Source organism: Pararge aegeria, chromosome 1 (genome assembly GCF_905163445.1).
Source record: "Pararge aegeria chromosome 1, ilParAegt1.1, whole genome shotgun sequence".
Classification (NCBI taxonomy): domain Eukaryota; kingdom Metazoa; phylum Arthropoda; class Insecta; order Lepidoptera; family Nymphalidae; genus Pararge; species Pararge aegeria.
In genome coordinates, this window is record NC_053180.1 from 1409634 (window position 1) to 1433021 (window position 23388).

Consider the following 23388-nt stretch of genomic DNA (forward strand, 5'->3'; position numbering starts at 1 on the left):
TTAAAAAATTATAACAAGTCTTTTAATATTTGGGTGCGATCAATAATATAATTTTTTAAGAAGAAAAACATGTAGGCACCTCAAGTTAGGTAACTTTGACAATCAAGGGTAAATTATTAAAACAAACCTTTACGCATTCATGCATTCCAGAAAAACTCTGAATGTTTTTTTGAAATACAAATCGGACACTGGCATGTCTTCGTGCAATGAAGTTCCTCATATAAATTATTAATCTGTATTTGATGTGTAAGTGCAATTATTTGTATTATGTATTAATGTTTTTAGTATAAAAATAGACTATATTATGATCAGATCTTGTTATCTTTATTATTTTGCTGTCGACTGTCAAAGATGCAAAAGCAAAGTTACCCTGCTTTGCTGTACCAATAAATATATATTTTAATATTTTTAAATCGATCACAACCAAAATACTAAATCAAATATTGCAATCAAAACCTGAAATAATAAAACAACATGCTTTTATACATAAAAAAAAGAATTAAGTAGCTATAAGATATGTTTGATATAATCCTCATAAAAAAGGGCCTTTAAATTCGCATGTGATAACATCTACCTTTTTCCGACCACTAAAAGAGTTTTAATTCGTCCGAGAGACACGTATTTCGGGCGATGCCGATTTCTAAAAAGCATGCCACAAGCGGCGAACCATTTCAGTAGTCTTAAGGGAGTGTATTATGGGAATTGCCATTTCCAAATCGCATGCTGAAAATATAACATATTATTGGCGGGTGGTTTGAATTGACAGCATTATTGGTAAATAAGGGGAAATGAATATTCTGTCAATTTAGACAAGGATTAGTGTACAAAGGAATTAGCACCAATTTTTTGGACGTTATCACATTAAGGGACGATTTTTCAATCGATAGTGAACCTAACCGAGCAATAAATTGTCTAAACGTCATATTTATTCCTGAGATTAAGATTACATATTTAGCAATTGAAAAATGTACCGAAACAGTTGCGAGGCGTCGAATTCTCTTTCGTTAACTGTGCACTTCTTGATTAAGATAAAGATGTGACAGTTGACAAAAATAAGTATTATAGGTATATTTTAAGATATTAATTAACAAATTTTCAATAATAATACATTATACATTAATAATAATTATTAGTTTTAAGGAAAAAATTGTGTTAAAGTAACTAAAGTTTAGCTATTTTAATAGGTCACTTTTCAACCTGCTAACCTCAGATTTTTTATTAAAACCTTTATTATTATATTTTGCTTTCGTTTTGTTATTTCTTCGTTTTATTTTGGCTCTAAAACATTATTTTTACACAGTAACTATTTGCAAATTTCCCTACTAAAATTGATAAACTTTAGTAAAGTAAGTTGGTAGGTATAGCTGCGGGCAAATTATTAAAAAAAAGAACCTTTAACTACCCAAAATAATTATAACAAAGAATATATTAAAAAAACAAAAGAGATAATTTAATATTCATATATTAGTATTCATAGAATTGAAATCAACAATTTCATATAAGTAAGGGAAAACTTTGGAATGTCATAGCCATATATTATTTCTTAGCCTAAATATATATTTAGAAACTAAATATATAATAGATGCAACTAGACGGACGGATTCATAATTTCTCAAAGTATATTCAAGATATAGACTGATATATAATACTGATATTTGAAAATTTTGATATAATATATAAAAAACCTCCATCAGCCAGCTACTACATCTAAAGTTAAAAGTTATATTAAACTGAAAGATGTGGGTAGATTAGAATTTTAAGCTTTAAGAAAAGCACATGCATCTTAAAATGGTGGCTATTTTTTTATGCCTAATAGTACAACACCACTAGACGGCGAGCTTCTTACAGCCGCGTCGAAATGCATTAAGGACTATTGCCACGCACGGATTTTTAAGAGTGAATTTATTCATTTTACGGTTGAAACATTCTGCCAGCGGGAAATTAAGGGCTTATATTCATTCATCGATGACGGACGCATTTCGGGTGCGTGAGCGTTTCAAACGTATCCCAAAAGGGAGAATGCATGCGTAAATTTCCAAAAAGCAAGCCTGGTAAATCGATTGAATTCGATTGGTGCTCCGCCCGCCTGCGGGGATTCCCCGTTGTAAAGACAGAGTTATCGACCAATGAAATGCGCTGGAGAAAGAGCAGATTTCCAAATTAAAATCTTTTGCTCGAGCCAGTTTAATGATTCTGTGGACAGATAATTTCATGATGTTTACATTAAATGAATGACTGTATGTTAGTGCAGAATTAAGAGACAAAGGAGTTTATACACACTATTAATATAATATGAACAGTTAGCTTAAATATCGTGGACTTGAGCCAGGCTCCGTGGCCGGTTCACCGGAATATGACGTTGCTGTGCGAGCCCCGGTGCGAGCTGGTGTCCCGGGCGCCGGTGCGCTTGAAGGGGTTCCAGGAGGGCACCCGGCGGGCCGCCGAGCGCGCGGTGGCGGCGGTGGAGCCGCTGGACGCAGTGGACGCGGCCGACACGGAGCCCTGGTTGGAGTTGGTCTGCCGGGGGGCTTCCGGGGAGGACTGGGGGAGACACGCCAATGTAACGTTTGCTTATATCATACAAAACAAATATTTGACTATTCAATATGGAGTATTGAATTCTGGCTAAAATGATAAATGTCAGCTTAAACCTTGCTAATACTGTTTGTTTGTTTGTCCTTCCTTCACGCCCTAAGCATCCGACCAATTTGATTTTTGGCATAGAGTTAGTTGATAAGACCCTCCTAGCTTTATTTTTAAGTTAACGAATGAAATGCAGTTATCACCAAAAAATAACCGGCTAACTTTGTTGTGGGCTTCTTCTTAGACCAGGGCCCGTTTGGAACCCGTAGCTTTAGTTTTCAGTTGACGAATTTATTTATCGCCATCAACTCACTCCTACGTCATATTTTACATGTAATGTACGCAGCAAAGTGCCATCTATATGCCTATTTGAATAAAGAAATATTTGACTTTGACTTTACCTTGGAGTGTGCGCGGTCCATGGGGGTGGCGAGGCGCAGGGTGAGCGAGTCCCCCGTGGCCTGGATGAGCGCCACCGCCTCCTCGTGCGAACTCCACTTCACGTCCTTGTCGCCTATGGATATTATGAAGTCGCCTTCTCGCATTCCGCCGATCTGATTCAATTCAATTCTTTTATTTGCATAAAATGTTGTAGGCTTACATGTTTAGTCATAATCTACGACATGCAAATCTTAATTCAAACAAATTCATTTATAGCTATCTATATATAAAAGAGAAAGTGTGTGGGTATGTTCCGTACAGACTCCGAAACGGCTGGACCGATTTCAATGAAACTTTCAGGCAATCTCCGGATTTACCTCGCGAGTAATCCTGTAAAGTTTGGTGACGATCGGAGCACTCCCATTTTTGAACTGAACTGTCAAATACAGCTTTTATTTACTATGATGATATATTGTTGGGTGTACATGGGTGTAGTATGATCTTCACCCGCTCGAGAAGAGAATAGAAGAATAAATATGGAGAGAAATAAATGATTTAATATATTATGACACTTAAATTAAAAATTTAATGATGTAAGTTTATTGTTTAAATAAAATAAAGCAAAATCAAGATCGGCGAAGCGGGCTGGGTACGCTAGTAATAACTAAAAAACATCACTACATAAATGATGTAGACGACCTATTTAAATATGATGCTAAGACCTCAATTACATCATATCTTAATTATTAATTATCAATTATTAATAAAAGTGTGACATTAAGTACTAATTCTATAATTATTGTAAATCGAAATTATTCTTATGTTTTAAGTTGACAAATTCTAATATTTATTTATTTTAGTTTGAAGTCTTTATTAATAAACCAACGAAAAATATATTTTTCTAGGGAAATAATAATTAAAAACTAAAATTACTATTTTCAATAAATATAACCTGTCTAACAGATCACTTATGGGCATGTTACCCAAAATGCTGGCGCTATTGCTCCTTTGAATTGCTAGACTTAGCCGTTGGGCTAAATAACCGCCAGCTCTTGGGTCACCAGACGTAAGGACCAATCTTTCGTGTCCGAAGACCATGGGCCCAGAGTCTCAAACGCAAGCGCCGCAAAAACGTAGTCATTACAAATAACGGAATATTTACGACGATTTAGTTTCTAAGTTGACATATTTTAATATAGAAATCAATTGCAATAATGAAAATTTAATTTGGACAATAATTTAAATTCAGTAAAGTAATAAAAATAATTTCGACAAATTTTATTGCAATGCCCCAGCAGGGTGGCATGTCTCTTATGTATCTACACGAAGCAACTTACAAACAATAAACAAAATCAATATAATCAAAATATGTCGGCTAAGTTTCGTGAGTTTTAGGTAATTAAAACATCACGCTTCAACGGTGAAGGAAAACATCGTGAGGAAACCTGCATGCCTGAGAGTTCTCCATAATGTTCTCAAAGATGTGTGGTGTCCACCAATCCGCACTGGGCCAGCGTGGTGGACTACAGCCTTAAACCCTTCTCATTATGTCTAGTACATAAACCAAGCATATAAGTGAGGCAATTTTATTTCTTAACAGTCTGTTCACAAAGCAATGTGTGATTTTACTACCAGCAGGGCTAGCACGGGCAGAAGACAAAATTAATTAATAATTTGGATATTATTTCCACATGTACACCAGTGCTGTGAGAGTTGATAAAGCTGTGGGAGAAGATACATTTTTATCCTTCCCCCGGGGATATAATTGTACTTTACCCATGCTAGCTGTGCAGCGGGACATAAAATGACCATTATACTTTATTAGCTATATATACTTAGACAACATAGACAAATTAGCACGCGGCAATTTATAATTTTTTTCAGTATTTATGAAACTGAGGGATCTTCCGAGCGCCTATTTCGCTCGAAACTAGGAGAAATATAATATAGGGAGACCATGTAGTGGGCCGGTGATAGGTTGATATGATGAAGTGGAAAGAAAAATACAAAGAACTTACATCGGCCAAGGAGTTGGGCTCCACAGCGGCGATGACAACCGGGGCGTCCCCCCTCACGGAGAACCCGAAACCCTCCTCCTCTTTATTAACACTATGCTCGCTCGCAACCCTCCTGAGCTCAGCCTTCCTCCGCTCCCGCCCATTCTTCCCGTAGTCCTTGAACCCGTTCTCCCGGCACCCGTACTTGTCATCCAACACCCTCGGCTGGTAGTCGAAGTGGTTGTCGAAGCTGTTGATGTACACCCCGTTCTGCTTCGACACCCTGTGCTTGTCGTAATCATCGGCGTACTTCTCGTCGCTTCTGATACCCTGGTTGTAATACGTGGTGTTGTCTTCGGACCTGTCCCGTTTGTCGCTGGCCCGGCGCTTGACCTTCGTTTCCTCGTGGCCGTGTCTTCGGTCGCGCCTCGCGTCCCTGCGCTTGTCCGACTGTTTCTGCAGTTGGACCAGCCTGGGCGCACTCCAGTGCCGCTTGGCGGAGAACACCGCGATCGGTCCCAGCGACTTGAACAGGTCGTCCACCCGGTACTGGGCGAAGTCTGGCGGGGTAAGGGCCAGTTGGAATTTGGATGAAGCTGCGGGAAACATAGAGGTTACATTAGAGGATTCTATGAACGACTTCGAGCTGGTTGAATCTTAAATTTTGGATGGCCATATCTTAATGTTTTTTACTGCAAAATGGTATAAAATATTTTGCAAATAAATAAAATCATTATCGTCATCATAAAATTCAAATTCATATTCAAAATTTCTTTATTAATGTAGGCCTATCGCAGGTACTTATGAAGCGTTCAATTTCAATTTATTCAGCACAATACATGATGTTACATTTATAATACAACTAGCTGTTGCCCGCGACTTCGTCTGCGTTTGATTTTGTTTTCAAAGTATTCAGTATCGCTAAGCTTTAAATGAGTATAGTAGTATATATATATATAACATGTGACTGCCAATTACATAATTATAGACAAATAATTTGCAATAAAATAAAATTGCGACTATAATTAAAGATCTAAGCTATCCTATCTCTTAAGTTGGACCAGACTGCTCACGGTGTGCCAATTTAATTTAAAATCGGTTAAGTAGTTTAGGAGTCCATCGCGGACAAACATCGTGACTAGAGATTTATATATATTAAGATATTTACCATAAATCTATTTATATAATGTACACCCATGTTTTTATATGCTTTTTATCTAAAATTTTAAAATCGACCTAATTATTGTAAATGATGTGAGTGCCGTTTCCAGAGTACCGAGTTCGATCCCGGGCATGCATCTCATCTTTTCGGAGCTATGTGCGTTTTAAGCCATTAACAATATAGATACAAAATTGATTGTTGTTTTAATTTAAATTTATCTCTTTGTATTTTAATAGCTTAGAGAAGCGGTGATACCTCAGTGGGTAGGACCTCGACTTTACTTAAGATCTACATGAATAGAACTTTTTTACACGCTTTATATTAGCTTCACCTGTATGTATGTTTGTTTGTATGTATGTAACCGACCCCTTTGAGCTCGATTTTGTCCCACTTTGAACGGTCAGATTTCTTTCAAACTTTGTAGACATATCGAGGACCGATGACAATACACTAATCTGAGAAGATTATTCCAATTTTCAGTATAAAAAATAAGATTTTTTACTATTTACTACAGCGCCATCTAGACCCAAATGTAAAAAAACCTATGGCGTTCGCGTACCTACCAAATTCCACAGAAAACATTAAGCTACTAGATGGTAGAGGGCGTTAGCTGTTACTTTTTTAATTTGTAAAATAAGATTTTTGTTAATTTATATAATTTTCAGCTATAGACACTAAGGCAGGTATGATGTTCATTTTAATTTCCAACCATTATCTTTAACTTCTCTCTTTGATCTCTATTTATCTCTTTGATGGTGAATGGGTTACGGATTAATTTTGCTCTAATAAAAATAATAGGTCAACTAAAAAAAATCGCTGTTATAAATAAACTAAACTAAAAGGTAGAAATTAGTTTCGTTTTTTTTATACCAAGGGTGTTTTTTAGTTTGTTTGAACTATTTAATTATTGCGTGTTTTTTTAGTTTGTTTGAACTATTTAATTATTGCGTGTTTTTTGGTTTGTTTGAACTATTTAATTATTGCGTGTTTTTTTAGTTTGTTTGAACTATTTAATTATTGCGTGTTTTTTGGTTTGTTTGAACTATTTAATTATTGCTTGTTTTTTAGTTTGTTTGAACTATTTAATTATTGCGTGTTTTTTAGTTTGTTTGAACTATTTAATTATTGCGTGTTTTTTAGTTTGTTTGAACTATTTAATTCATGCGTGTTTTTTAGTTTGTTTGAACTATTTAATTATTGCGTGTTTTTTAGTTTGTTTGAACTATTTAATTATTGCGTGTTTTTAGTTTGTTTGAACTATTTAATTATTGCGTGTTTTTTAGTTTGTTTGAACTATTTAATTATTGCGTGTTTTTTAGTTTGTTTGAACTATTTAATTATTGCGTGTTTTTAAGTTTGTTTGAACTATTTATTTATTGCGTGTTTTATAGTTTGTTTGAACTATTTAATTATTGCGTGTTTTTAAGTTTGTTTGAACTATTTAATTATTGCGTGTTTTTTAGTTTGTTTGAACTATTTAATTATTGCGTGTTTTTTAGTTTGTTTGAACTATTTAATTATTGCGTGTTTTTAAGTTTGTTTGAACTATTTAATTATTTTAGTAAGAAAGGTATAGCAATTGAGTTACGTAATATGTTCGGCACATCCAGCATGTCCGCAAACTCGTCCGCGGGCGGTGCGTGCTCGCGCGACGCTCGCTCGCGAGCCGCACGCACCGCTCGAGACAACGCCTCCTTGTTCCGTAGCTCCCTGGTAACACAACAACAAATTCATTTGTTTTTCGAAATTCAAAATTCTAAATTCATTTATTCCAAGTAGGCCTAATATAAACACTTTTGAATGGCAGATTCTACCGAGAAGAAGCCGGCAAGAACAGCAGTTGCTCTTTTCCAATATCAACGATTACATTTTACATTTTGAAATTCATTTTTTTAATTATTTCAATCAAATTAATTAATTTTAATTCGAATTGGAAAATATTTTAGTATTGGATAGACCATTTTGTTAAGAAAGGTTATAGCCTATTTAAAATCATGCTACAACCAATAGGAGCGGATCTTAAATGAAAAATGTAAGAAAAACTAGAAAAATTATTCCTTTTGTAAAATTCTTCTAAATAAACTATTATTTCGTGCTCAAATTACGATGCGTGCGATGAGTTCTGTCCGACGATACTACGGAATTATCGTCCTTTATAATTTGTAAAAGAGTCCTCTTTTAAAGTTGACGTATACGAGGAAAAAGTCGCGGGTGACCGGTAGTTTAACTAATAGGAAGAAAAAACAGTATTTCAGTAAACTTAGGTTAGATAAACAGGTTACGGTTCAAAAGAGTCGAGTTTAAACGTGTTTGTCTGGTGGGAGGCTTTGGCCGTGGCTAGTTACCTCCTTACCGACAAAGACGTGCCGCTAAGCGATTTAGTGTTCCGGTGCGATGTCGCGTAAAAACCGATTAGGGGTATGTCTACCATACTCCCTAACAGGTTAGCCCGCCACCATCTAAGACTGCGTCATGGGATTGCAGTCAAGGGCTAACTTGTCGTCGAATAAAAAAAAAAAAAGTCGCTGGAAGCAGCTGTAAACAGGCGGCCCAGGACCGTGGATTGTGGAACAACCCACTAAAGACCTATGTCCAGCAGTGGACTTCAATCGGTCGAATTGATGATACAGATTTATGTACGACGTCATTTGCACTACTGTTGATTAATAATAAATAAAATAAATATACTACGACAATACACACATCGCCATCCAGTCCCAAAGTAAGCGTAGCTTGTGTTATGGGTACTAAGATAACTGATGAATAATTTTTATGAATAATATACATAAATACTTATATATATATACACCCAAACTCTGAAAAACATTCATGTTCATCACACAAATATTGTCTAGCTGTGGGAATCGGACCCACGGCCTTGGACTCAGAAAGCAGGGTCACTGCCCACTGCGCCAATCGGCCGTCAAGTGTACCGGTGATTGGTAACTCACCGGCACATCCTCTGCAACCTCAAGGCCTCTTCATACAGCGCGAGGGCCTCCGCCAGGTGCGCACGCCCCAGTGCGGTGTGATCGAATTCTTCATCACACTTCAGTCCTGTTATAGAACCTGCGAAATGATAAAATGTTTTACAACTATTATCACGTCGGGGTCACCACTGTTGAGGTTACTGTGTTGATTCAATGACTCACTGGTTACATTAAAACACAAGGGTTACATACAATACACATTTATTTATTTACTGGATATGCCCTGCGGCTTCGGCCGCGTAAGTATGGGAGGCAACGTACTGCTACATTACGACTATATGACCTATAGTCATATATGAAATTTTAAGATTTTTCATATTATTTCTTTTAAATTGAAATGTTTTCTATATTATTTCTAATACCTCCAACAATATGTATAAAAAGTTTCATGAAGATCGGTTCAGTACTTTTCACGTGAAAGCGTAACAAACAAACTTACATTCACATTTGTAATATTAGGGATTTATTGTTATTCTAAAACAGGTATTAATTAAACCGAAATTACCATAAAACGCCCTGTTTATCAGTTAGCTACGGAAGATGGCAGGTGGAGGACACAAAGAATAAACTTCCAGATACCTGAATGCATTTATCATCTCTCCTGAGGATGCTCCGGTTTCGGAGCGAAAGGGTGCGTAGAGGGTTCATTTCCGAGGATCTGTTTGGTTTGGAGTATACGGATTGAGGATAGGCATTTTAAGAGCTATAAAAAGGCTATCCTTAAGTATTTATAACTGGTACTGGAGATTTTCTTCATTTTATATCATCTGCATAAAAAAAGGATATAAATATTTCGGAAGTTATATTATCAATCACGGCCTGAACATTTTACCACTAAGCTACGGCCAGCTACGGCTAAGCTCATAGCTCCGTTGCCGAAATTACCATAAAACGCCCTGTGCATACCCTCTACGCACGCCACTGCTTAAAACGCACATAACTTCGAAAAGTTGCGCTTACGCAGCGCAATACACCAGCAAACACGTATAAAAATAGTTATAGCACAGCCCAGAGCGCCAGGGCTGTGCTATAACTATTTTTATGGCGGCTGTAAGTTTACCATCATTGTCGGAGGGCGCGTAGAGTGCCGCGAGCCGGTCGCGAGCACGTCTCTCTCCCGTCGCGTGCAGTAGCCCCGTCGCGCAGTACTGATGCGCTAATGCTGCAAAGAAAATACAAACATACTTGGATTTTTGAAGTTATACTTCTTTCAAGGTGAGTGTAAATTTTCACGATGCGCGCACACCGTCACAAAAAACCGACACCCTGTAGTTACTCGTAGCTATGGGAGTCAAAGTCCTAGCCGAAAGGGTAACACCACTCGCTCATATTTAAGAGTAAAATAATCACAGAACTAATAACATCGTGTAAACGACTGAAGCATCAAAAACCTCTCCACTTTAGTAGTGTTTTACAATAACAGTTGACGGTAATTATTTTAACTCTATGTCCTAATGAGAGCTAGCAACATTCCGCGATGAATTACGCTTGTAAATTGCGGAACCTTTTTAACTGTTTTTGGACACACTACACTGCATGCAATGGCTGTATGGAGGTTCTGCAGGTTCTTAACTCTATGCCTAACCAATAGACGTAAACTCCCTTGCCGCACTTCAGAGAACCTACTGTACAGCCGATCGTATTTTAAGTATTTTTACCTTTATAGAATTCAGTCTTAACGTGGACCAGCGAGACCCACGAGTATGGCACGTAGTTGAACACTCCTTCTGTTTGCATCTGGAAACAAATTATTTTTATTTAAGAAATTCGGTACATAAGTTGATAGCATGCAAATATAAGAAAGTCGAAAATTATTAAATTAGCTACTCCGGCCGTCAGTAGCTCTCGGATAGGTGAACGATATGCACGTGTTTCCCTTTTTCTTGCAAAAGGCCAATGATACCCGTCATTTAGTGAAATTGAAGTAAAGCAAGAAATGTGTATTTGCTCTGCCACTTGCACCCCGCAAGTGGACTACCTGGATAAAGTAGAAAAACCTGGATCGCCTGGATTGGACACTGTTTGTACTGTTACGAAACACGTGTTCTAAATATAAAAATACTAGAATATACAACTTGAACTTAGTTATCGATTTTCATGCCACCTAGAGCTTTACGATGTAGAATTTAGGTGTCGGTGTGCGCGCGCATCGTAAAAATTCACTCTCATAATTTTTCTCCATCGCGCCAAAAGAAGTATAACTTCAAAAAAAAAGTGTAAAAATGTACTAGGCTATCATAATAAAAAATAAATAAATAAATTTACTACGACAATACACACATCACCATCTAGCCCCAAAGTAAGCATAGCTTGTGTTATGGGCACTAAGATGACTGATGAATAATTATATGAATAATATACATAAATACTTATAATATATAGATAAACACCCAGACACCGAAAAAAACATTGTCCAGTTGTGGGAATCGAACCCACGGCCTTGGCTCAGCAAGCGGGGTCGCTGCCCACTGCGCCAATCGGCCGTCAATGAAATGTACCAGGCTGCCATAAGTGGCGCGTACCTTCTCGTAGAGCTGCTGGTAGGTGGTGGCGAGCTGCGCGCTCTCCTGCGCGAGGTCGAGGCACATGTCGAGGTCGTCGCGCAGCTCGCGCTCGCGCCCGCCGCACGCCTCGCGCGCCTGCAGCTGCAGCTTCTCGAACAGGCACTCGCGCGCCTGCGCCTGCGGACACTCACTCTTGTACCCGGAGGATTATCCATAAGCGTCCCACTACTGCACACGCACACACGCACAAACTCACACACTCACTAACACACCCACACACACACCCACACACACACCCACTCAAACCCACCCACACTTAAACACACCCACACACTTTCACACACGCACACACACACCACACACACACACACTCACGCACCCAAACACACCCACACTCACACATGCACCCACCCACAAAGGCACAGTAGCACACAACACACACACCCACACCCACCCATATAAACATACACATATATATACACACACACACACACACTAGCACGCACCCACCTACACATAGCCACACTAACACACACACACACACACACCCAAACAAAGCCACACTCACACAGCCAGACACACAAACAAACATAAAACCTCATACATAAATAACTACACAATTATTTTTCTACTTATATGTATATATGTAGTTTATATTTTAATTTTTCCCTTTAAATTGTTTATAATATGTAGATTTATTCAAAATTAGCACTCACAAGCAAAGTACGTACAACTCTCTCAGCTCACACAAGATATATTAATAATTTTTAAACTGTAAAAAGATGTTGGAATAGAGCAATCTACAGAGTTTGCCAGTTTAGATTAGTAAGTAGAGTCAGTACAATTAGACTGATTAATAAACAGACGTTTAATAATTTATGGTTGCCATCTTTTTAATATTATGTGCTCCAACTGGTTTACAGTTGCGATAAAATATACATAACTTATCTTCTATAGAAAATGTAGGAGAACCCCGATATGCCGAATACATCTGCGTAACCAAATATAAGTATGACCCAAAAAATGTATACCTATGTTTTTTCGAAACAAGCAATCGAGGTTGGTTTGCAAATGACGGAGTTATGCCCAATCATACATGTAAAAAAACTTACTTTAAAAAAAAAATATTAAAAAATAAGGTAGGCCTACTTGAAATAAATGAATTTAATAATAATAATAATAATAATAATTGTCTTTATTGTGTCTCATTTACAACGGATTCTTATAATCTAAGGAACGGTAACAATTGTGTTAGTTAGAAACTGTGTTACAGCTATTAACGCCCACCTCCGGGTTTGCTTAAATTCAAAAACACAAACATTAAAATATTACAACTAAAACAATACAATTTACAATTTTATAATGTACGTGTTCGCATACGTGTGCGACAATGCGATTGTTTACGTGTGTGTGTGAATGTATGTGTGTTTAAACGTGTGTGTGTGTGCGCGTGATTGTGTGTGTGTGTGTATGAGTGGTCGTGCGTGTATCTACGTGTGAGTGTTGCGTGTTTTTGTGTATGTTTTGCAAGCAAGATCTGAAAAGTTAGTGCCTTTAACTTGAAGTAACGATATTTTCCGTATTAGTATACAATTTCTGTGATTCATCGGGTATATTTTTAAGAAGTGATTTATTTTGTTGTACAATATTGGACTAGCATAATAGAAATGCCTTCTCGCAAGTTTGGTTCTACAAGGTTTGATCTAGCAAACTTTGTCCGACCTTCTTTTGTTTAGAAGTGTGTCAGGATCAAAATGTAATAGTTTATACTTTCGATTTGAATTTGATACGTGATACGCTGAACGATTGCTTAATTTGCTGATCCGGAACTGCTACCAACCGTCATGAGAGCTCCCAGTACAAGGAGGGTGTCCGCGGCGAGGTCCACCGAGGGTGCGTTGGTGAAGTTCTCGTGGATGTACCGCAGTGCGCCCGCCGCTCTTAGCAGTGCGTCCACCGCGCCATCCAGACCTGCGCACGTCGCACGCTCCTGTACACCAATTCATAGTTTTTTAAATTTATTTTGCCAGCACTTGACGACAATCATGCTTGTAAGAAAGCAATTTATTTATTTATTTATTTATTTATTTATTTATTAGTAATCTATAAATAAATAAATAAATGCAATCATGCAATGATGAGGTCTAAATTGGAGCACGCTTGCTCGCTAGAAAATTCCTATTCACTCTTTCCTTGAAGTTACTGAAGTTATGAAAATGAAAAACGAAAATGAAAAATGAAAATTGTAAAATGAAAATGAAAAATGATTTATTGTGGCTAAATTAATATTAGTTTATTGTGGTGTGGTGATTACATTTAGTAATACAAAAACAAAAAGTATGGACGGTCTCTGCTGCCTTATTTAGGTAACCCTGAGCTATAGGCAACAGCGACCTACCCTCTTTAATATTGATTAAGTACTAAAATAACAGAATCACTGCATTCTTGATTAACTAATTTACTTTATTTGTATATGTGTGTGCGTGTGGGTGTTCGTGTGTGTGTGTGTTCGTGTGTGTGTGTTCGTGAGTGTGTGTGTGTGTTCGTGCGTGTGTGTGTGTGTGTGTGTGTGTGTGTTTGCCTTAATATGAGTCGTTCCGCTGTTGGGTGGTAGAATGTGGACGAAGGAACAAGTTTGTGAAGTTTCTATGCTCACACACCCAAGTATAAACTGTAAACAGGCAAAATTTCGTCAGTGCTGTAAACTTATTAGTTTAGTTAGTTTAACTTATAACTTATTTAATACTAACTTATATGGTGTCGCTTTCTGGTCTATTATTCTCCTGGCGCGACAATCCACCAAGTCTAAAGCTTCGAGTTAGTACTTGGCAGAGACACCCCACAGATGAGTATAGTTAGGATACCATGTTTTTTTAGCAAATGTGTAATTAATTTACGGTGTAAATAATTGTTACATAGCAATTTGACGGCCGTGGATTCGATTCCCACAGCTGGAACATGTTTGTGTGATGAACATTAATGTTTTTCAGTTTCTGGATGTTTATTTGTATATTATAAGTATTTATGTATATCATAATAAAATTATTCATTAGTCATCTTAGTACCCATAACACAAGCGACGCTTACTTTGGGGCTGGGTGGCGATGTGTGTATTGCCGTAGTATTATATTTATTTATTTATAGTCTAAGTTACGCCTGGTGACGTCACTAGACTGCGCTGAACCCTTCTTATATCTCTGCTGTTGCACTTTTTCTAAAAACGGCATGTTTATAATCTGCCATACACACAATCATTCGGTCCTTGGTTGTAGTACCTACTATAACGTTTTTATAGCCCTCACCTGCCTGGCGCCGATTTGCGTGTAAATGCCAGCAATGTTGAACAGCACGCACGCTTTCTCAAAGGCGACTGTACGCTGACACGATGGGACTCCTGAAACCAATAACTATAAATAAGTATAATAAAATAAGTAACTCTATTCCACAGAATTATGAACACACAGAAACCGTGTACACGATTAATATTGAAGCGTCAAAAACCATTCAACCAATTATATGTTAATTACTTAAAACGCACATAACTTAGAATAGTTAGAGATGCTTGCTGGGATTCCAACTCGGCATTCTGAAAGTGAAGCCGAAGTTCTGACCTCAGTGGTCAGCTACCGCCGCTTATTATTTAATTAAAGATTTTAAACTAATATTTTCGTGGTTAATCAACATTTCTTAAATATCACGGGTCAACGGGTACATAACACGATAATATTTTTGGATTTGTCGATAATATTTTGACCCAGTTGCATGGATCGTGGTCACGACGGGACTGCGTAGGTATGAGATGTCTAGTTGGATGTCACGGGCAGAATCTGACTACCCGCTTTCGTGTTATTTTTGTTGGTATTCCACGAACTGTTCGACCCACTACACTGACAACGTCACTTTTATATTGAGAAGCTGTACGATGCTTTCTTGGTTTGCATAATTCTACCAATGGATTCCACATACTTGCTAATTTAAAACCGTCCTCACGATTGAAGTTTTTATGCTTCCGAATTTCAATCGCTTCACGAACTAGTCTTGGAATATAGTGACGTTCGTTGGAGAGAACTTTAGGGTCATGTAGCTCTATCCAGTGCTGGGACACCCCAAGGGGGCACCCCTTGTAGAATATGCTCCGCAATCGCTGACTTCTGTGTTTTATTTTTTCTAACCGCTTTTATTACATTATGTACCTAGTGCATTTTAATTGTTAAAAAACCTACCTGTTAAAGAGTCGAACCACTCAAAGTACACGCCGAGCGATCTGTCCGGCGGGAAAAACCGTCTTTCGATGTAGTATAGCTGGTTGTAGTACTTGAACAGGAGGGACACTCCAGCCGTGGAGCGCACCGGTGTGCGCATAGCCTTGAAACAATAAATTATATTTTTAACAACTTTTAAGAACTATGTAAACAAAACGGCGACGCTATCCATAGCCAATTGTACTAGTACAAAACATGCATGGGTTGTAGACTCGGATAATTATAACCGGTGCGTTCTTGGGCACCGGTGCGTTCTTAGGGCACTGGTTCGTTCTTGGGGCCCAAGAACGCACCGGTGCCAATATTACCTTCGGTATCATGTTATAAAAGCCTATACCTACTCGTTTTCAGTGCAATTTCTTAAGACGATATGCTGATACCGCTGATTTATGTCCGTTTCTAGTAAGTCGATTGTTTACATATTTTTTTAAAGATAAACGTTTTGTTTTATAAATGTTGATGTTAACTACCTAACCTAAATGTTGTAGATATCGCTATTTAGCGATAAGACAGCCTTTTTGTCCAAACCTAGATATAGGTTTAATATTTTTATGTCATAGTTATAATTTTCTGTGGTGTACAATAAAGGATTAATATCCATAAGTCACAGAGACAGTAAATGTACTTCTAAAGTCTATGAAGTAATATCGTGAGAAAGCTGCATGCCCAATGACTGGATCATGCCCAATGACCCTGGATCCGCCCTTGACATGTCTAGTCCGAATAATTGGTCTGTAATTTGTCTAAACGAAGTACTAATTGGTTTCCAGATTATTTCGCATTAGAACGTCCGCGTCGCAACGTAATATGTGTAATCCAATTTCACTAATTTGATCCAATTGGGCGGAAAATAACGCCAAAGTTAAGGCAAGGTTAACCCGCGTATCACCGCGTCAAGGACGTATTTAACGAAGTATCAGATTGCAACCAGCGTTGGACCAATCACAAGTAGTGTGAGTTTAACTCATCATCAAATCGTAGACGGCACTCCTCTTTTTGAATAAGAATAGAGTAGGTCGTACTCCAGTACGCCGGCCCAGTGCGGATTGATACGCCTTTGTATGAATAATTTAGCCTGAGAATGCATGCAGCTTTTGTTTGGAAAAGTAATAACATCCACATATATTGTAATACCGTATTCAATGTAAATAATAATATACTTAAATAAATATACTACGACAATACACACATCGCCATCTAGCTCCAAAGTAAGCGTAGCTTGTGTTAAGGGTATTAAGATAACTGATGTGTATTTTTATGAATATAATACACGAAAATACTTATAATATACAGATAAACACCTAGACACTAAAAAACATTCATTTTCATCACACGAACATGTTCCAGTTGTGGGAATCGAACCCACGGCCATGGTCACAGAAAACAGGGTCGCTGCACACTGCGCCAGTCGGCTGTCAAATAAATAAGTAATACATACAAATACAGCAAAAAATCGCAGCAGTCGTTTTTAATGCACTGTAAGTTAGCCCTTGACTGCAACCTTACTTGTTGGTAGGTGCTGATGCAGTATAAGATGGTAACGGGATAACTTATTAGAAGTATGGCAGTTAAGTTAATCCATATACCAAATCGGTACTACCGGAACGCTAAATCGCTAAACGGCCCATCTGTGTCGATAGGGAGGTAACTAGCCACGGTCGAAGCCACCAGATCAAACAGTTTAAACATGTAAGTATGCAAAGGCGATCTTATCGCTAAAGCCGATCTCTCCCAGACGGAATCGGTTGGTGATGTTCCTAATTAGCTTTACAACGTGTATATGTAAACCGAAATATTAGTTTACAGGCTTTCGAGGTACTCGTAGATACATTATTTACTGTCTCAAAGACTTACCCACTTGTATGTGCGCGGACGAAGTCGCAAGGGACCGCTAGTAGAAGTAGACAACGTGTTAATGAAAACCGAAATAATAATTTACAGGCTTTAGAGGTACATTATGTACTGTCTCTGAGACTTATCTGTGATACCGAAAATCTAATAGTTTTGAAGTAAACCACTCGCATAGTGTTAACTGAAAGAAAACCGATACAGCCCTAACATCACAAGCAAAATTAAAATCAAGTGAATCATTTCACTTTACGCGCGACTCGAAGCGTAAGTACTATGCACGTGTCGGTCTTTTATCTTCAATAGGGTTGTCACTTTGAATGTTTTGAATCAGTTTGTATGGAAAAATTTAATTAATGCTTCTTTTCATTTATGTCCCGGCGAACTTCGTTCCGCTTATCATTTTTTGATGAATGTTATATTTTAATACTTATTATCCTATTCCGGTCTAAGAGAAAACTGTTCAAATGTTCTGAAAAAGTTAAATATCATAAAAATTGGTCCAGCCGTTCTTGAGTTATAAATGGTGTAACTAACACAACTTTCTTTTAATCAATGGTGTAACTAACATAATTTTTACAGGGTTTCCTTATGAAATATACTTATGCACCCTTGAATGAATATACTTTTATTAGCACTACAAAAAGTACATAAAAAAAAGAAAAGTATAACAAAACATCGTATACTATTTGGCGGCCTTATCGCTAAACAGCGATTTCATCCAGGCAATCAATGACGAAGAAAACAAATACAGAAAATAGTTAGGTGGTCCCAAACTATTTTCACCTTTTAACAGTATTCTCACCTGTCTCATATCCATGAAGTCAGAGATGGCGTCTTCGTACGTGGCCGCATCCTCGCTGTAGTGTTCGAGGATGAAGTCTTTGAAGGGCTCGCGGAAATCCACCTCCTTTGTCTCCTTGAGGCCCAGCGGGATCATCGGCATCACGCACTCCTTGCTGGAAAGAGATGCAATTTTATTTCAGAGGTTACAAAATTAACTACACATAAAATAGTTTAAAAGATTACGTTAGTGAGGATGGCAGGAGGAGAAACTCTTAAAAATTCAAAATTCACAATTCAAAATTCATTTATTTCAAGTAGGCCTAATATAAGCACTTTTGAAACGTCAAGTCTGTCTGTTTGTAGTGATTCTACACTTATAGTGATTAGCTTTTTTTTTTATTTCTTTTTTTAAAATGATTATTCATCTGATTCATTCAGGCATTAGAAACAAAATTAATGAACAAACTGTGATAAAACACTTTTAAACGTTAAGTTTAAATTAAGTTTTGATGACCTCCCTGACAGCGTTATGGTTTTAAGTGGAAGATCCAATCCCGGAAGGCAATTTGGTGGTCCTCATCAATCAGTTTTTCTCAAATGCTCAAGTAACTTTAAAAAATACTCAAATAGGTGCCCAATAATATTTGAAGAGTTCCCTCAATTCAATTCAATTTAATTTAATTTATTTGCTGATACAGGTACTAAATAGGTGTTACAGAAAAAAAAAAAGGGTTGATCTTAACTGTTTGACGGCCGAGTGGCGCAGTGGGCAGCGACCCTGCTTTCTGAGTCCAAGGCCGTGGGTTCGATTCCCACAACTGGAGAGTGTTTGTGTGATGAACATGAATGTTTTTCAGTGTCTGGGTGTTTATCTGTATATTATAAGTATTTATGTGTATTATATTCATAAAAAAAATATTCATCAGCTATCTCAGTACCCATAACACAAGCTACGCTTACTTTGGGGCTAGATGGCGATGTGTGTATTGTCGTAGTATATTTATATTTATTTATTTATTTATAACTGTACCACGCCAAATTGGCATGCCAGGATCCCTTCAACAGATCTTGACCTGATGAAAATGGAATCACAAATTCAAATTCAAATTCAAAATTTCTTTATTCATGTAGGCCTCTATCACAGGCACTTATGAAGAGTTCATACATATTTGTTTACATAATTGTAACGGGATGGTGATAACTTCGTTCGCCAACTTAAATCTAAAGCTACGAGGGTTCCAAACGCGCCCTGTTATAAGAAGAGCCACACAATAAAATTAGCCGGGTAAATTTTTTTTTTGTTATTACCATCTTCCAGTAAATTTATATTAAGCTATGAAGCTAGAGCAATTCACACCCAAGCTTTTTTATCGTTTAAATAATCCTTAATATTATAATAGGATTTTTCTGTAAGCTTACGTTTTATATAAACTTTGAACTTATTGAGAGACATCTCAAAGATTTCATTTGGTATTTTTTTATAACATAATATACAATTGCCATTGAATGAATTTGCAATTTTCTGTAGCCTAGTAAACTGCACAACGAGTTTATTTTTGCTTCTAATATTTATATTGTTACAGTGCATTTTCTTTTTAAATTTTGATATATTTTTATGGACATAAATTAAATTTTCATATATGTACTGACTATGCACCGTCATTATTTTAACTAAAGTACACATGGGAAGTATACCGTCTCAAACAAAAAATAATATTTCAAATTGGTTTATAAATGACAGAGTGCTGATATAACAAACAGAAAAAAAATACAACCGAATTGAGAACATCCTCCTTTTTTGTAAGTCGGCTAAAAATAACGGAGAATAGTTAAAAAATGGCGGTAGCAAATGCGGGAAACAGCACAAACAGCGGAAGCTGAACCGGTCTACGTTCTAACATATTTTTCTAATTGCCTTCGAACGGTTCAATTTTAATAATTGTTTAATTTAATGCTTTTGTTATCGTAATTAAGTATAAATCAATTAATTTTCCCACAAAACTTGGAGAAAAATAAATAAGATTATACATATATGTGATTGAACATATATATATATATATATACATGTAAGTTTATATATATACTAGCTGACCCGTGCAACTTCGTCTGCACCAAATCGGTTATTACCGGAAAACACAAATAAAATGACATTTTCTAATCCTAGCTAGATCGATTTATCGCCCCCGAAACGCCCTGTATACTAAATTTCATGAAAATCGTTGGAGCCGATTCCGAGATTCCAATTATATATATATACAAGAATTGCTCGTTTAAAGATATAAGATATATATATATACACTTTTGCGAACATAACCACGCAATGCACCCAGAATGGTTCTATAGGAACCCTAAATAGTAACACAGGTTGGCAAAACAATTTTGAACAATCATATATACAACATTTAACGGAATTATGAAATACTGATGAAGGGTGAATAAGTATATTTCATAAGGAACTATATACTCTGTAATAAAAAAAAAACGTGTGTGCTTATGTACACGCGATAGACGTTTTACTTCTTTGTTGTATGTAACAGGATAAAAATCTTTTCAAAAAATTTATCTTTCGCCTTATTCTGCGTTTGTAGAAAAAACTACTCTAACAATAGACAAAGGTATTTAATACATTGAAAGTTTTATTATAACGCATTATCTAGTTATCTCATTATCGGACAACCAAGTTTCGTCATTAAAATTTGAGATTTTTGTTTTGAATCAATTAAATCACAATTCAAAGTGTAAAGTGTCAAACCTTTTATTGAAAAACATAATTGTTGACTATAGTTCATTTCAGGGTGTCGGTTTTTCGTGACGATGTGTGCGCGTGTTAGGAAATAGGGAATTACAGCACTTTATCTATGATAAACCCGATGATTATATTAAATATATCAACAAATCATAGTTTGTATACTCATTGATAATGTATTGAAAATAGAATAATGGACTTTAGTAGACTGTCAAATAAAAGTATAGGATCTATGGCGGGAGACGCGAGTTTGACAATATAGATTGGCGGCAAAGAAAAAGTTAGGACGGATTTAAAGTAATGAATTGAAAAAAAGAGATTAAGTAAAGTATTGTGGATAGAACGTTACAAATTGGGTTGAGATGATTTATAATGGAAACGATACACTTAACGAAATATTGTTGTGGCGAAACAAGTCGTATGTACTGGTGATGGAGTCGTTAAAAGTTGTTGGTACTATGGTTGTACCTGATGTTGCATCAGATAAGTATATCTCATCCCTTGGTTTATTTAGGTATCATATATGGAGCCCTAGATCAACTTTATACCGACAGTTTATGTAGCAGAGGTTGCTCTATACAAACAACTTGTTCCAAAAGTCCTGATGTTATAAGTGATAATAGTAGTTATGTTTGACCTGTCTTAAAATATGTCTTGTATCAAAGGGCTTAGCGTTATTACATATGACGTTGTAATGATGATGTTGTAATTGTGTTTATAAGTTGTTTTAATTGATTGAATAAAAGAGCAACGGTAGAGTTTCTTGCCAGTGGTCTTCTCTGCCGAAGACAGCATTCCGAACTGGTAGTAGAGTCATTTGAAGGTAACAAGTAATATGAATTATAGAGAAGCTTAATATACAGTATTAGAGTCAGTCCAGTTGTTTTATTTCACTCCTTGGGAAGTCAGGTTTATAGAGTACAGACCCACAACACTGCTCTAAAGCAGGTTGGTGGGCTTTAATGATGTCTTTTATAAAATGAATACTTTAATATAAGAAACTAGGTATTTAGCTTCAATAATACTGTTAATTAATGAAAGATCTAAGTGCCATCCTGAACATTGTGGGTATTATAGTGAATATCTGAATACCATGGCTTTCTTTATATGTTTTTAGCATCAGAAGTGGGATCCTATTCATGTCCAATTTATGCCTTTCTCTAATGCAGATTTACTTTTTTTAGAACCATCCCGTCAAATATGGACATAGTAAAGAGTTTGATGTTTTTTATGATGCCTCAACTATTTGCTGCTATGTGCTAAAACAGAAACACTCTGGAGACAAAGCACCATGCTTGGTGAAATTCTGTTTAAGAACCAATGGATAACCATCTTGGCAAATGTGGATATAGTACATGGATTGATGTTTTTGATGATGTTTCAACTAATAGCTGGTATGTGCTAAAACAGAAACACTCTGGAGACAGAGCACCAGACTTGGTAAAATCCATTGAAGTATATGTGGTCCGGGGAACCAATTGATGTGATATTTTTATTTATCTTTTCTTTTTGTGGTTTCTACTTTTGAAAGATAGTACTTATTACCTGAAACTGATATGGCCTAGTGGCTCTTTGTTTATTTTGCTGAAATGATTAAGTCCTAAATAGATTTGATTTAAGTTTGTTTGTGATAACCAACGAGTCAAGTTGGCCAAACAGAATGTGTAATAAGTTTGATAAATTTGAATTATCAAGTTTTATTTAACTAGTCTGGTTAGACAAATGGAATTTGTGTTAAGCTTTATTTTATTAGTCTGTCAAGGTTAAAATACATAAACTGGTCAGGTTAGCCGAACGGAATGTGTGATATATTTTTCCTATGATTCTTATTTATTACATACAAGATTTCAAGTTTAAATTGAGCAACTAGTCAAGTTGGCCAAACAGAATATGTGATAAGTTTGATAAATTTAAAATTTCAAGTTTTATTTAACTAGTCAGGTTAACCAAATGGAATTTGTGTTAACTTTTATTTTATTAGTCTGTCCAGGCTAAAATAAATTAACTGGTCAGGTTAGCCGAACGGAATGTGTAATAGATTTTTCTTTTAATTCTTATTTATTACATACAAGATTTCAAGTTTATATTGAGCAACTAGTCAGGTTAGCCAAGCTGTTGACTTTTATTTA

General features: G+C 36.5%; 1 protein-coding gene across 1 annotated transcript in view; it reads right to left on the minus strand.

The window, feature by feature from the left end:
- The window catches only part of LOC120637390 (rhophilin-2-A), a 132833-nt gene continuing 109445 nt past the window's right edge, over window positions 1–23388 (minus strand). Inside the window, exons 5-16 of the mRNA XM_039909255.1 lie at window positions 18533–18686; window positions 15841–15982; window positions 14920–15011; window positions 13458–13607; window positions 11636–11794; window positions 10772–10850; window positions 10174–10275; window positions 9075–9192; window positions 7712–7833; window positions 4983–5557; window positions 2985–3137; window positions 1–2541 (exon numbers count right to left, since the gene is read on the minus strand). Coding sequence (XP_039765189.1) covers window positions 2344–2541; window positions 2985–3137; window positions 4983–5557; window positions 7712–7833; window positions 9075–9192; window positions 10174–10275; window positions 10772–10850; window positions 11636–11794; window positions 13458–13607; window positions 14920–15011; window positions 15841–15982; window positions 18533–18686 — 2044 coding nt within the window. The 3' untranslated portion in view covers window positions 1–2343. The remainder of the gene's footprint in view (window positions 2542–2984; window positions 3138–4982; window positions 5558–7711; window positions 7834–9074; window positions 9193–10173; window positions 10276–10771; window positions 10851–11635; window positions 11795–13457; window positions 13608–14919; window positions 15012–15840; window positions 15983–18532; window positions 18687–23388) is intronic.